This window comes from Montipora capricornis, chromosome 1 (assembly GCF_036669925.1).
Source record: "Montipora capricornis isolate CH-2021 chromosome 1, ASM3666992v2, whole genome shotgun sequence".
NCBI lineage: Eukaryota > Metazoa > Cnidaria > Anthozoa > Scleractinia > Acroporidae > Montipora > Montipora capricornis.
Genome location: NC_090883.1, coordinates 17909674 through 17925815, shown reverse-complemented (window position 1 = coordinate 17925815; position 16142 = coordinate 17909674). Strand labels below are relative to the sequence as shown.

The following is a 16142-nucleotide window of genomic DNA, read 5'->3' as shown; positions in this document are numbered from 1 at the left end:
TCCAGCGATCAAAGACACCAGAGACGACATTTGAAAGATGCGGAACGGGGCAAGTGCGCAGGGTTTATGCGAAAGAGAAATGTGCGCCAGGAAATCACCATGGCAAGGGCTGGAACACTCCCAGATTACCTGTATCAAAAGGAATTAAGTTCAGGTTGGAGAAAAAGTCAGTATTCAGTCGACTTCAAACGCCACAAACACAGAAATGCCACACCAGGTCGAACCTGAGAAGAATACTTTTGTAGACGAAGTGTCCCAATTCGACTCCAGTAGTGATGAAGAAAGTTATGCGGGTGAAGATCTTATAGAAAAAGAAAGCAATTTACTCTGCAAATTACTCGAAACATGATAGATTTTCTCAGGGCGCGACATCCCGATTTGGCCGATCTGTTCGTTTTGACAGTCGATACGTTTTCTAAAGTAGAGCCAGGAGCAGAAGATCAGCTTTTTCTCGAAACTGGCCAGCACCTGTCGTTGCTGACAGTTGAGTTCAGTTGCCCCAGAAACCCATAAGAGTTGAAACGTGTAACGGCACCTTGTGTGCTGGGAAACAAGCTTCTGAATATTCAATTTGCTAAGTACCATATTTGGAACAACAAGAGAGGAGCATTCAACCAATCAGTTCGCAATAACACCGTGACGCAATACCACAATTGTTATCTCGCGAAATTAACTGGAGCGAGGGGTTTCAAATTATGTTACTTAGCACTGAATATTCGTAAGCTGTGAACGCGCGTTACACGTTTCAACCCTTATGGATTTCTGGTTGCGCTGGGTAAGGCACAGCAAAGAAATGGCTTCATTGCGGTGCATTGTTCCTCACCTGAGCTGACTTGGGTGTATATTTTCAACATTGACAGTAAATAGAAATGCAAGCACATAATCTTCACACAATTCAATCCTCTCAATAAAGATTGTTGTGTTTGTTGTCTGTAAGAGGCGTTTTTCGGTCTCACTGAACTTTTGAGTAAGTGACCGTAAGTCAAGTCATTAAATTACTTCTTAAAGAGAGTACATTATTGATAATGTAGAAGCTATATAAACTGTCGATCAATTGAAGTATGGCGTTGAGCTGGAGCAAAGTGGTTTCAACCAGGTGGGATCGAGATGAAAATACTCATTGCAGCGGGATGGAATAAAAAATAGCCGCGGGATGCGAGATTGAAAAAGACTATTTTGGACCCTCTTTCAGTACACATATCGAACAGAATAAGTCATTGGTCATCACAATGCGGCTTCTTTTTTTGTCAAGACCTCCAACTGGGCGGTTGAATATTTCGGACTTGTTTTGTCTGGTCAGACAAGCCTAGTGGGACAGAATGCCAGTAGGACAAAGGAAGCTAGCAAAATGGTGTTGAGTGCTCTGAAGTCTCTAAATATTTCAAAATAAAATCAAGATGTCAACAATGACGTCAGCAAAGATTCCCTTAGAAGACCCGAATAAACAACATGATTGCAAAGTTTCGTACCTCAAAATCTCCTCGGTTCAAAGAACTCTGAAATACGCCCGAAAAGTTTCAGATCTTTCGAGAAACGGGTCCCAGGGGCCTGTTTCTCGAAAGACCCGGTAACTTACCGTGCCCGGTAAGTCACCCGGTAATTACCCGATAAGTTTTCGGGTGTTTCTCGAATCTCCCGTTAATTTCGATCCCGTTATTTTTCCCGATAACTTGCCCGGTAACTTACGGGAGCTTTGGAGCTCCCGTTACTCTCCCGTTAAAGTTTACGGTAACATCATTTTGCTGCAACAAAACAAAATGGCTGCCGAAGACGGACTTTTGTTACGCAGTTTGTCGGCCAAGAACATACCAATGGAGGCCTGTACTGAATCATATGACCGATACAGAAGTCGTTGAGAGGCATAGGTTGTCAACAGGAAGATTAAATTGGCTGATTGAACGGTGTATTGTAAAGAAGATCGATCTAGAGTGGAGAGACAGCAATTCGCGGAGACTCAGGTAAACCAATACAGGCTAATAGTCAAGACGTACCCACCTACTTTCGGTGCCGTAAATCTTCAGATGTTAATATATTAAACTTCAATGGAATCGGCAATAAAGCAAGCCTTGACTTAAACACGGACTGCGGTTTGTTTTGGCGTGAGTCTACTTTTTTTCACATCTAAATTCTTAATAGGGAACAACTAGCTGCAGCATTTCCAGCAAAAAAGAAATGACAAGTTGTTAGAAAAAAAAACATACAAATAAATAAATAAATGGGATGCAAAAACTACTGGCAGGGAAAACTTGGAAAGGAGAAGCGATCGACCATCACGTGATATTGAGCAAAAAACAAAACACACCCAGCTAAATGCTGCATGTTTGTCCGAAACAGCAAAGAGGAAATTGTCTCCTTGTGTAAGAATAAAACATGTGTTCGAGAAAAAAAGGAATTATTATATGGACTCAAACTCGACAAAACCCATCAATTAATGCTCATCAAACCAGGAACTTCTTTGCGTGCGTTGTTCCCACGGAGGTCCGCTTTATCTCTGTTTTGTTTTGGTGGTGTTCAAGTGTGACAATAAATTCATGTTTATAAATCTTTCAAGCAAATGTGACCATATTTTACCCTACAGCTGGCTTTCCCAGAGTGACTGGAGCAATTATTGATGGCTCTCTCATTCCTATCTGGCGCCCAGACAGTGATGAACACCTCTCTGTTTGCCACAAGGGTTTTCATGCTATTAATGTGATGACAGTGTGCAATGCTCACCTGTCATCTACAAATTTTGTTTGCATATGGCATGGCTCTGTACATGATTCAACTATTTTTAATGCCAGCTACTTGCAAGCATGTATGGAGGGTGGAGGAGGTGGGAATGGGTGGCTCCTGGGAGACTGTGGGTATGCAGTCAAACAGGTACAGGTACCAGAAGGCCCATACAAAAATGAAGAACACTACTGAGAGGGCCTTTGGCCTGTGGAAGACAAGATTTCCCTCCTTGATTACTCTGGTGGGCAGTGCAAAGCAGCAAATTTCTGCCTGGCCTCCATTACTCAATAGCTTCTTCATAACTTAAGCCCAACTTAACTCAAAATATTAAATGAGAGGCATGAGTTAATTTCAACTATAACGGAACAAACTGTTTTGAACCTTTTTGCAATGCAGAGCAGTTTGGTAGGGATCACCTCGGTTAAAGACTTGATTATTGCTTCTTGCTAGCTAGGCCTTGAAAGTGACAAAACATGGAGAGAGTTTTATTAAATTTACTGTGCATTGAAACCAATTTTCAAGGAGAACATGGAAAAATGTATTTGCCATAGATGGAAAGATTCAACTTTGCAGTGAAAAACACTTGGAGTGAGGTGCACTTTAACAGTAACATTAATTTTATTGGGTCACTTTGTCCAAAAGCCACTCAACAGTCACCAGGTGAGTTCATTTTAAATGACACTGCAAAAAAGGGAAACAGTGAGGGGGCTTTCATTTATTAGCACATGAGGGGGGGGGGGGGTAATGTTATTAAGGGGGGTTGTCATATATTGTCAGAGCAGCTTTTTGAGGGGGGGTGATTGAAATGTTGGCTTTTCCACTTCATTTTGCTGACTTCACAGCAAAATGTACATATTAGAAATGATTTATAATATTACACCCATTTTCCTGGCCATTGGCAAAAGTTTTCCCAGTTATGGGAACTGTGCACTCATCTATTAAACACTTATATCAGTAGTTCCAAAGGTTGACAAATAAAAAACAAAGTTACTGCAAGTGAATAGTGAGCATTTTTTTCATGCTCTGATTTATGAAACTTACCCCCGGAAAACATGGGAAATGGCATTTCTGAAGCCCTTATAATAACAATTTTCTGGGGAGCATGCCCCCAGATCCTCGCTAGAGGCTCATGCAGAAAGCGCTTGTTTCACTGCACTGAGGGTACCTATTAAAACGGAAAAACCCTGCTACGCCTCCTGCTGAATTGTTGCTTCTAAGGATATAGATGATTATTGAGTTGAAAATGTTGAATATAAGCATTAATGCTAATAACACATGAATGCATTGGATGAACTGGCTGAGCTGTTATGCTTTCATGTATAACTTGGGTGGCTCCCGTATGTATGAGGGAGAGAAAGAGGGGGTTGAGGTATAATGCTGGATAAAGATTGGGGTTATGTGATTGTTGCCATTACTATAGAGGGGGGTTGGGAATGTTTGAAGGACTTTCCAAGTAATTTTGCCAACCACCCCCCCTTCCTATGAGCTAATAAATGAAACCCCCCTGATACAAGCAAAATAGTTTTGCATCTATGTTAAAAGTAACAACAAAAACACAAACAAAAGCCAAAACTTGACAACAAAATTGCCCCAGACATGGAGCATTCATAAAAATAAACCTACTTATAAAATTAATCTCAATTGCTTCATTTCCATTGGTCGAGTGTTAGAATGTAACACAAAGTGATTCTAGAATACCCAGCCACTACTGTATTCTTGCAGTAGTGCCCTTTGAAGAACTAGGCATATTAATAACAAATGCTATTCCTATGCAAATTAAGTAGACAGGTATTCTAGCCAGTCTTGTTTATGATAATCAACAGGACATTTGTCTCAAAGACATGAAAATGAGAACAACAAAATCAATCTTTTCTTAAGACCACAAATTTACCACCAGATCACCTGGACTCATCATGGCTTAACAAAACCCTGTTCATCAAATGTGATTTCAGGATGACTGAGTATCATTGGTACCTGCTTCTCCTTCAAAATGGCACTTTCTAGTTCCAATTTCCCCATTTTTAGCTTGTAAGATGTTATCACAGTTTGAATTACTGACGACACATTTAATTCAGCATTAAAGTCATTATTGCCGCATGAAAACAATCAGGTTTAAGGGGGGTGGCTCTTAACTACCAAACTGTTGCTATGGACCCCTTCAAATAATCATTTCTTGAGTCTCTTTAACTCTGGAGTTACCATTTTTTGCCAAGAGTGTTCTATTTAACATTTCTTCTAATGATTTGACTGACAACCATATTTGGTTAATCACATGGCCAAAACAGAAAATGCCTAACAACTCAGCGAGTTAACTATATTTTTCACAAATTTTTAATGCAACAGTACAAGAACAATCTACCACAAAACCAGTGTAGCATGGATTTACGGCCCTCCTCTGATGCACTTTTCAAAATATCAGTTCCATTTTTTGCCCAAATAGGAATTCCAAGCTACAGTTTACAAATATTGATGGGACGGTTCCCATCCAATGAAAAAACCGCCTCGTCTTTATGTTCTTTTCAAGACCGAGGACTGGGACTAGTTGCGCATACACCTTTATTGAAGTGATGTCAGATTTCCATTGAAAGAGTTACTTCAAAGAACCATCCATGCAACCTTTTTGTAGGGCTATTTGACTAAACAGGTTCCTTAGCAACCATTGTCCTTCTGTAGTTAAGTGCCACCCCCTTAATAAAGGTGCCACAAATTTAACAATATAATTATCTTACTTCCAGCCAGGGGTTCACCAAGTATCTTTGACTTGAAGGAGTCACAATGAATCAAGGATAGAATTATCCCATAAACTAATAAGTGATTACCTACTAATTGATCCCTTTTAGCAATGTCTTTTAAAATCTACTATACCCTTATGATAAATAACTATATAATTAAGAACATTATTTTGCTTTCATTAAATAAACGTGATTTTTTTTCAAATAGTGTATCTTGAGAGTGTTCGCATATATATGCCAATGAAAATCGAAATAAATGCAGTGAACCTGAGGTAAGACGGAATTCCACCCGGCGTACCTGTAGAGATAAAATTGAAAACAGATGTTCTTGAAGAGAATTCAAAACATCTGATAATGCTAAACGATGACTCAGACATACCTCCTTCCACTGGTTCGCTGTACGCTGCAATCTGCTACTTGTATTGAATCGAAGCCTTCGAGATCGAGAATTTCGCTTAACCTCGTTGTAACATTTTCTGGGCTTCTATTACTCCAAAGGAGCGTTGCTTCCCAGCAAACTAAGGGCCGATTTACACGATACGATTTTGTCGCATGCGACAAGCTCACGACAGGCCTACGACACGACTTACGATTGTGGCAGCGTTTTAAAACATGTTTTAAAATGATACGACATTTTTTCTGACGTACACAACAATTGTAAAGGGCCATTCCATTTTTTATCCGCATCCCCCCTATTGAAGGACCGGGATTTCTGAGGGGGAGGGGGGTGGTCTTTCAAGGCCGTGTCTGGGGGGGTACCTGTGTCGGCACCTTTGATCTTTGAATAAATGCTGAAGGGGGAGTGTGTCGGCACTTTGATCTTCTTTTCTTAGGGGGTCAAAACTTTACTTTTCCGAGGGGGTGAAATATAAAGTACCTCAATAGGGGGGGGGTGCTGATAAAAAATGGAATGGCCCAAATCATGTCGTGGGCCTGTCGTAAGCCGTTGTCGCATGCGACAAAGTCGTACCGTGTAAATCGGCCCTAAAAGTGTTGCTTACAAAAAGCGTGAATAAAAAAAATGCTGCCATCTAAACACCCTTTGCAAAATTTCTCCCGTCAATGAGATTTAAAAAGTCGCCTTCACTGCTAGAAGGTGTAAATAGGAACGATGGAAGGTACTGAAGGTCATCGCTTCGAACGCCACCTTTGTTTACATCACAGCGCTCGGTTGGGAAACTGGATGCTATGAGCTCTACCGATCTAGTGCCAAGTCATTGTCCTTCTTTTCATGACGAGCGTGAAGTGCATGCAAGAGCCTGGTAACTCCCGGTTATTTTATCGGCCCCGATAAGTACCGGGAAAGTTTACGGGTGCTTTCGGTCCCGATAAAGTTTCCCGGTAACGGTCCCGGTAAGTTAACGGGCCCGGTAATTACCGGGACTTTCGAGAAACAGGCCCCAGGGCCCAAGAATTTTACGGGGTGAAAAACTGTTTGTGAAACTGCGATCACCTGCAGTGAAGATGGATGATAAACACATCGATACTTTGCAGTTCTTGGATTTTATTAGCTTGGAGAAGAAAATAGTTGTCCATATAAATTTAAGTTAATTTTAAATATTCATTTAACATTAATTAACAGTAAAAATGGAATTAGCATTTTTAGCAATAACACAACATCATTTAAATAATATTGAAGTAAACTGCCCTATACTTGATAAAATTATGTAACAAGGGTTCTCTGAAATGAAGCAATGCTCCTCACAATTACCTAGACAATTATTAGAAGTGAATGAAATAATTATGGTTCAAACCCACGGCCATGACCTGTGCAGTCCATTTGATGGGCTTAAGGTCTATTGTGAGAGGATTTCAATCAACTGAAACACTGTGAATTAACTAATAATATTAAATTCATTCATCTGTTACAAAAATGTCTTCAACTGTTTTCAATTTTGTTCAGTTGAAAGATCAGTTCTTAATTTCATTCATAATCTGCACCTCAGATAGTTTAATGGTTTAAGTTTTACTTTCCCAGACCCTCTGAGAATCACCGTTAAGCTATATGTAAATTCTGCAATCATAAATTTTAGCTTTTTAAGACTTCCCCCCACCCCCCTTCCCCCCAACCAAGCCTCAAGGACTGTCCTCATTTCAATGCATATGTAACATCAATCTTAATGAACGAAATGCAATGTTTATCTAAGGTAACAGCAAAATTACAAACCATGCAGGTGATTTCTTTTATCAATTTCATAACAAAGCCATTGCATAAATTTTATATTTTGTTACAAAAAAATGTCAGACAACAATTTAAATATAAGATGCTACACCAACAAAGGCATGTCAAAAAGACAAAATTTTTTAAGGCCAATTAACCTTTTTTAACCCTTTTCCTTATACATTGCTCAAATATTTTGCTAATGCTAGCCAAGGATAAATATTTCAAAAAGCTGATTCCTGACCCTACCACAAGAGCACAAGGCTAACTCGCATGTCAACTTGTGCAAATCAATCATGGTGCCTATTGTGAATATGGGAAACATTACCAAAAGAAAATATGGACATGAAATCCTGGGCACCACTTGAGAAAAAGATCAGTCTTAAGTGTTTGTATAGGTAATCACATGGTTTTGATTGCAATTTGGGATATATCAGCATGAATAACTTTTTCAAAGTCTAACCACATTGAATGAGGCTGTAGAGTAAGTGCAATTTGTAGTCTGAGAAAATTTTATGAGCACTGATTTTTCCAAAATGCACAAGATAAATCATGTGATTGTTTGTTAATAATGTACATGCAAAAATGTGACTCTGTTTTCCTCTTATCATGTTTATTTTGTGTCTTGGCTTACTAGTCCGGCCTACATGTACATTAGCTTTATTGGTTGAAAAATGAGAACCTTGATTGACATGCTACCGCTAGTGGAAACTTACAGGCCAAAACAAAACAAATTCTCCGTGAAACTTTCTCCTATTGTTTTGTCACACTTTCATGACTTTCAATCAATTTATTTCATATTTCTGCACTGTTTGGGATTAATTGACGCATTCTCAATCGAAGCAGGTGCTGCTAATCCTTGGTGTAAAAACCTGTGAAACTCATGGATGACATAACACAAAGAAAAACAAAGGAGCAAAAAAACATCAAACAATTAACCTAACCCTAGCAGGACCTAACAAAACAAAGAAAAAGTTTCACAGGTTTTTACTCCGAGATAAACCCAAGCAGGCTGAAACTTTTTGCATGAATATTATTCAGAGCAAAATTAGGACCTATAAAGCTCGCACATCTTGTTTCCTGGTGCTTTATGAGTTTAAAGGTTAGCATTTTTGTTAGGTTGGGAATAAATACAGCTATTACAGTATTAATGTTTACTTGAGTTGCAGAGTTAACTCATTGACTCCTAGGAGGGGAACTTAATAGATTTTTACTCTGTCTAATGCCATTTGATTCTTACTCGTCAATGGGGTGGTCTAGGGTAGCTCAGGTGTCAATGGGTTAATTGAGGGCACTTTGTATCGTTAATAACAATTGTTATTACACATTGGTGTCACCAGCTCGATTTTGATTGGCTATATGCATGCAGCTAATGCTTGCTTTCTCTGTTTCTCTTACATCATACCTACAGACAATAGATTTATGGATACAGAAGTGGCGTCACCTAACACATTAACCAGCAGAAAAGAGGAAAGAAGACTGCCAACTGCAGAAACAGTCGTTCATTTGCCGCTCATCCAAAGAAATGGATGAGTCAGTTCTCTTGTCTTTACAAGTGCTGCTCAGGAATATGCATAATAAAACCATTTGGATTAGGTTTTCGCATGATAGCGATAATTATCAAGGTCTCAGTCAGGCCTCAGCCGTCGGGTTTGGCAGATAACACAAACTTTGGCCTTGATAATTATCACTATCATGCTCAACCTCATCCAATAATTGTTAATTGCCTGTATTCCTGGACAGGATCGATGTTGAAGTTTGAGAGGAGAGAGCAAGAGGACACTGCGATATCAATCAAAATCAGCGAGCACCTACTTATTAATAAGTGCATTTCTGGACATTAATGTCATCCTCAAACAACACAATCTATTCCTCAAATTAAAGATTATCCTTCATTGTCAGTTTGCTCCAAATGAAGTATTATCCTCCTCTTAGATTACTCTGTTCCTGGACTAGTGGTAGCAGATACCGGGGTAGCAAGAAAAAAGTAAAAGTAGTCCCTGGACAGGATTTCAACCCAGGGCACCCACTTTGAAGAAACTGTTTTTATCCACTTGACCACTAATCAAAAGATCAACTAACTGGTAAGTGTGCCGATTATTTACCAAAACTAATTAGTACCATAATTATTTATCCGTGTATGAGTCGACCTTTTATGGCCTCAAAAGAAGCTCCAAAAATTGCCTTCGACTTATACACGGGTCAAAGATTTAAAGCCAAGTTCAAATAAGACATGATCGTTCAACGGCTTGGTAGCCTGGCAAAATACCTCTCGTTTGCGTGCAAGCATCGTCACTCGTGTTCCCTGAAAATGCTGGTTGGTAATGATTGTTTTTTATTCTTTATACAAACCTGGCTGATTTAAATGCTTTTGCAAACTTCGTATTCTTTGGTTATGAGTTTTGTTTTGTTTGTCTTTGTGAGAAGTTACAAGTCAAGCACCAATTAAACCTTGCACATTTCGCATCATTTTTGACGTTATTTTCAAAGATTGACTCCTGCCTCTGTGATATTGTGCTTATCCTCTAAAGCCCTTTATCCTTGAACAAGGAAACAGGTTAGTTTGAGGTTTACATGTTCAATTTTCTGAGAACTTTTTTGAAACTCAAGGACAAATGCCCGCATATAGAACAACTGCTGAACCACAAAACTATTAAGCAATTGAGGCCCTGATTTTTTTGTGTATCCACAGTTCCAGAAATCGAAGAATACAAGATTAGTATCCCATGAACATTTAACAATGAAATTAAGAAATTGCATTTTTTGCCATCAAAAATGGGGGGTAGACTTATACATGGGATCGACTCATACAGGGGTAAATATGGTATATATATAAAATCATTGCTGAATAATGATTAAGTCTAAGGCTTGATTTTAAAATGGTTTGCTTTCTCTTGAAGTTTGGTAACTGACATTCTTCACTGTGTACATGGAATGGTTCTTAGCGGGTGTTAACACACGTTTACAGCGGTATTGGAAAGAAAAAAATTATTGACATTTACAAAAAATGACATCCTCACAGTTAGTGATGTGGCAATCTACTGGTTAAGTAAATGGGTTATTAATCAAACATTACCAGGTTTGAGTCCTGCCAGTCCAGACATTGTGGTTTGACTTTAAAAAAAAAATATATATATATATATATATATATATATTTCCCATGATCCCTATCAAACTTTCAGTGTCCAAAATGAACAATAATACTTCACTTGGAGCAAACTGACAGTTAAGAATAATCTTTTAATTGAGGGAGAGACTTGGTTGGCACAAAGGATCAATGATTGCTGCTAATATTTGTCACTCTTCCCTCCCTTTCATCGCCACGTATCATGTGCTATCATTGCGACATGCACTCTTCATTGCCTATTAACAACTATAACATCGAAAATTGTCACTAATAGTTTTCTCTGTTCGACAAGGGATGTCCAGATAGGTCCCTGCACTGCACTCTCAAGAATTTAGTGGCTCAGATGAACTATTGTTGTTTATCATAAGAACTTTACTTGATCATACAAAATTGATGGTTTGCAAAGATTTGACATCACACGGCCATGTTGGTGTACAGAACAATGTGGTAAAATGTCTTCTGGGAATTTGACTTTATTACTCTGCAAAACTTGTGGGTCATTTTGTACATCAACATGGCCGTCTCATCACATGGATGAAACCAAGCTAAGGTGACGGAGGTTGTGGGGATGGAAGGAAGGAGCTCTCTCAAACGATGAGTGACCAGCACTCGGTAGACAAAGCTTATAGTTATAATATTTTACTCACCACCTTTAGCTGGTGAAAAAGGTGTTTTACCTCTTCCGTCGTCTTGCCAAAAATAGACACGTATGATTCGCAGCCATTAATGGCATCTATGACGGAAAGCACAACAACTATTCCTTTATCTTTGTCATTGCTACTGTTTGCCAAATCAACCAAAGATTTAGCCGTCATATTTTCATGCTTATTCTTGCAGAATATGGCAGATTGATTTAAGTTATTGTCCAGAGCCATGTGGCGTGCCAGCAGTAAATGTGTTGTGTCACCTCCGATTCTCGGGTTTACATCAACCAGATACTTTCCATTGTCAGTAATTAAGACCTCAAATGTGACCAAACCAAAGTAACCTCTACTTTGAAGATACTTCTTGAGAGGCAAGGTAAATTCCTCATATACAAGATGTTCATACTCCTCTTGCCTATTCCAATCCACCACTCCAGAAGTCCAAGAAAATCCATTGAACCCACCAGTTGTTGTACCTAGCCAAAACATTTCCCCCGACTTGTGCAAGTAAAATTGGAAACTGGGAACTTCTTTTACCCCTGAGATATATTCTTGACATACAATGCCATCCGTCCAGTGACACACGTCTCTTACATGATGCAAAAGCGCGGACATCTCGCTTGCGTTATTGACCAACCAACTTCCACGTCCCCCGGTGCTCAAATCAGCTTTCACCGCGCAAGGATAATAAAGAGAGTTTAATTCCATGTGTTTCGGAAACGGTACTCCAACATCCACAATGGAGCTCTTGAGCTGTACCTTGTAAAGAAGATCTGGGTGAATGCTATGTTTATAGTTTGGGATACACTGCATGGCAGCTGTTGTTACGACTGGAACTTCGTCGCGAAGAGCTTCGTCCAGAGGTTTCATTACAATCGGAGGGAAAGCGGGAAGCCACTGTTTCCAGTGCTGTTGTATGTAATCTTGTGGCTGACATTCCATTATTATAGGTACTTCGTTCCCAGCGGCTGGAAGATGACGAAAAGGGTACAAACAGCGATCAAAATCCAGCGAAGACGGCGGACAGTCGAACACGCGGAATTTCTTATCGTTTAAGAACCTGTAGCCCTTGGAATAGGACGATGGCTTTTGTGGTAAAAAGTAAGCCTTCTTGAGACATTTCTGAATTAGGCTGCCAATGGTGACAACGTTCTTTGAAGACATGACGAACGTGCCAATTTCTTCAGCATTATTCTCTTAAGTAGAAAACACGTGCACGCATGATCAACCCAACTTTTCGTTTGCGTGGAGTTTGCCAATATCACTAGCTTGATTAAAAATTATTATGAACGGCTGATGATGCAAGTTTCGGTGGATCTTGCAAAAGTTTGAAGTGGTCCAGACTTCTACCATCAGAGAGCTACGTTTCTTCTTTCGTTTTAAAGCTACGATTTCGTGACATTTTCGCGTGACAGCTGCTCAGACGATGTCCATGTGGCTTACATGTAAAACAGTTCTTTGAATTATTATTACCTCTTCAGTTTACTACTTTGAATTTTTCTCGTCTATTTGCATGAAAATTGAGAACTCCTACTGCATAATGGCTTTCCAACCTCCCCTTGAGCAAATACTTATTGACAAAGTGACTACGAACAAATATGATATTGATGAAATATCATATTCTCAAATATACGAATATGATAATGTCTGTAACTAGATTTACTTTTAGTGCTATTGATTGTCAGATTCTCATTTATTTCTTATTCTTTTATTATGGTTCTTATATCGTTGTGTAATTCTTACTTATATATTGTATATTTAGATTGTTTAATTTATTATAATCATTACTATATAATTTACTATAATATATTGTATATTTAAATTTTTAATTTATTATAATCATTACCCATCTTGATATGTACAGTATTTATGTTAATCTGGCACGTTCACGTTAAAACGAGTCTTACTCATCCGTGAAATGTGGATAAATAAAGTACTACTACTACTACTACTACTACTACTACTACTACTACTACTACTACTACTACTACTACTACTACTACTACTACTACTACTACTACTACTACTACTACTACTACTACTACTACTACTACTACTACTACTACTTATATACTGCGGTTTTTATAGCATATAATTTAAAAAAAATGTACTGGAACGATTGAAGGAGTTAGTTTCAAACTGTGGTGTTGCGTCGGTGCGGAGTTAAACTTGAAAATTTAGTCATATCAAAGTAAAATAAATGATAAAGGAGTTGATAAAAGGTGAATTTCAAAACATCGACCCGTTGTACGTCCAATAGTGGAATAGCGCCCTGGGGACGAGGTTGATGGACTACTCCCGTGGACCACCCTTTATTTTCAGAGATAACGCACGCAGAAAAGAGCTATTGTAGGTCACTCATGGGATGACTGTTGGCTTGCGCTTGATTATAACTTTCGTATCCCTAATTGAAAACAGGCGGGGCTAAGTACAGGTCACTTTTTCACAGGTCACTCATTACCCGGCATTGTTTTACGTAAACTAAAGCAAACCAAAACCTTCAAATTGACTAACCCTGGACCTAGACGTCGTTTTTAAGCTTAATGAGGCCTAAAATTAGCAAGAGTAAAGGTTTTGTAACGAGTGACCTTTGAAAAGTGCCCTGCACTTTAGACCCACCCAAGGAAGACTGATGTGCAACAATAGGACTTCCCGTTAATCTTCACTTTGTTCTTTTCTCAATACGTGTTGAATCATTCCGTTACAAGTCGCTGTAAGCGTGAGTGACGAGCGGAAATACTTTTCCTCGCGTCACCATCCTTTCGCCCGTAGCGAATTCGTTCTCTAGCTCAATCCGCAGTCGGTATTACATTTCCTGGTCCCTCTTGAATCTTTTGGCTGAACAGACTGACAGGGTTCAAAGGGATTCTGGGAACTTGCCTGTGTTATGGTGCGAGTTGTTCAGTTAGCGCTAACTATAGGTTTTAAGTAAGAGTTAGTGCTAACCATACTCTGAGAATCTCAACGGTAGCGAAAAAGTTTAAAATGTCAGCCGTATCGTCAGGCTATTTAGACAAATGCTAACCTCTCTCAGGGAAGTTTTCCGCCTAGTTGTTGGAGAAAGCCCTGGGAACTGCATTGCGACAATTGTCCATGAACTGGGTCTACAGGGGTGGTCCATGGAATGGGTCCACGGAGGGTCCATGGATCGGGTCTACAGGGGTGGTCCATGTTTTGTCATACGTCCAAACTGGAATTTAACCACCGTAAGAAAGTTTTGTGAGGTGACGTTTCGAGCGTTAGCCCTTCGTCAGAGCGAAGGACCTACTGTTCAGTCACACATATAGTTTTTTTCCTAGGATACTTGAAAGTTTAACCATGGGAAAGTTTTTTCTTACAAAGAAAAAGCGCCCTCCGCAGTTATTTCCGGATCGTTGTTACTCCCGCATGGTCCATGTATTCTATTTCTCAGTCCACATTTTTAAAAGTAGTCTCCCCCTACTATGATTTCTCCCTTAACTGAGTCAACTGGTCGGCGGTCAAAATAAGGTTACATGTCAATTCTTGTTAATTAAAATTATTTCACTTTCAACATAGTTTTGACCCTTTCAATGCCGTATATTTTTGTACTGTACGAAATTTTACGCTATTTATTTTAATTTTGGTTTTGCATTACTTCACTCAGTGGTGATTGGTTCAAAGTTCTCGCGCCACTTTTCAATCAGAAGTGAAACCAAAACCAGTCGTGGCGTGCACATTTTCCCGCGCTTTGTGTCGGCTACGTGTAATTATTGGTTTCCTGGATTGTCTCCGTCCTCTTTGATTGGCCAAAGTAATTACTTTGGTTTTGGTTTTACGACACTCGATTGAAACTCGCTCTATTACGAGTGATCATTGCCAAAATCACGAAATGTATGAGCACGTTCAGCCGATTTCTTATTCATTATAACTCAAAAAATAAACTCCATTGCGGCCGTGTTTCCATATCAAATCCAGATTGCACTCTGTATCACCTATTTGTGCGTTCGTCATTGACCAACCGGAAACGCGATATTCTGTTGAGTATAAAATAGATAGAGATTACTTCATGGTTGCTGAGCGCATACGATTTTTATTCTCGAGTTATGAATAATCGCAGTGAGCGCAGCAAACGAGTGAGTTTGCGATTCTTCACAACGAGTGAGTAAAAATCGTACAAAGCGAACCAACCATGGGGTAACTGAATAGAGTGTAATGTGAAGTGCTAGATTTCTATCCCATATGAACCATGTGAGCGTTAGCCCTACTGATGGAAATGGGCCCACACAAGGACAGAGAAAAACTCTGACCAGGGTGGGAATTGAACACGGCTACACGGCCAACGTTTGCATAAACGTAACCTTTCCAACCATGGGGTAGTTTGTTTATTATTTAAGTATTGAGATATTACTAAATAAATCTTGTGTTTCTTAGAATGATTTAATTCTACAACAGGTTTGTCAAGCCTCGTTGTACATCGAGTTAATCATCCCGTAAACAAGCCATATATTACTGCTCATTTTATCAAAAATTAAACTGAATAAGGCTCCTGTCTTGAGAAAAAGAATAATTCAATTACTCAGCAAGAACTTTATTAGGTAATTGTTTCATATAAGACATAATCAGGAAATCAAATGAAACATGTAAGAGATTAGTTCCATGGAAAAAGGTTTGCCACTGACTCTTGATTGCCAACGAGAAAGCCGGGCGAAGACGCGAGGCCTGCGAGGCGGTCAGCTTAATGCCTCACGAAGTATTGCAATCTCAATCCAGGGTCTGGAAGGGGTTTCGCGTGATCCGTGAAT

The 16142-nt window shown here is 39.3% G+C and overlaps 1 protein-coding gene across 1 annotated transcript; it reads right to left on the bottom strand.

Moving 5' to 3' along the window:
- Positions 1 to 6798: 6798 nt before the first annotated feature.
- On the bottom strand, positions 6799 to 13353 carry LOC138018430 (uncharacterized). Its single transcript, XM_068865090.1, has one exon. It carries the CDS (start codon positions 12541 to 12543, stop codon positions 11365 to 11367), a length of 1179 nt encoding a protein of 392 aa, XP_068721191.1. The 5' UTR covers positions 12544 to 13353; the 3' UTR covers positions 6799 to 11364.
- Between the last annotated feature and the right edge of the window lie 2789 nt (positions 13354 to 16142).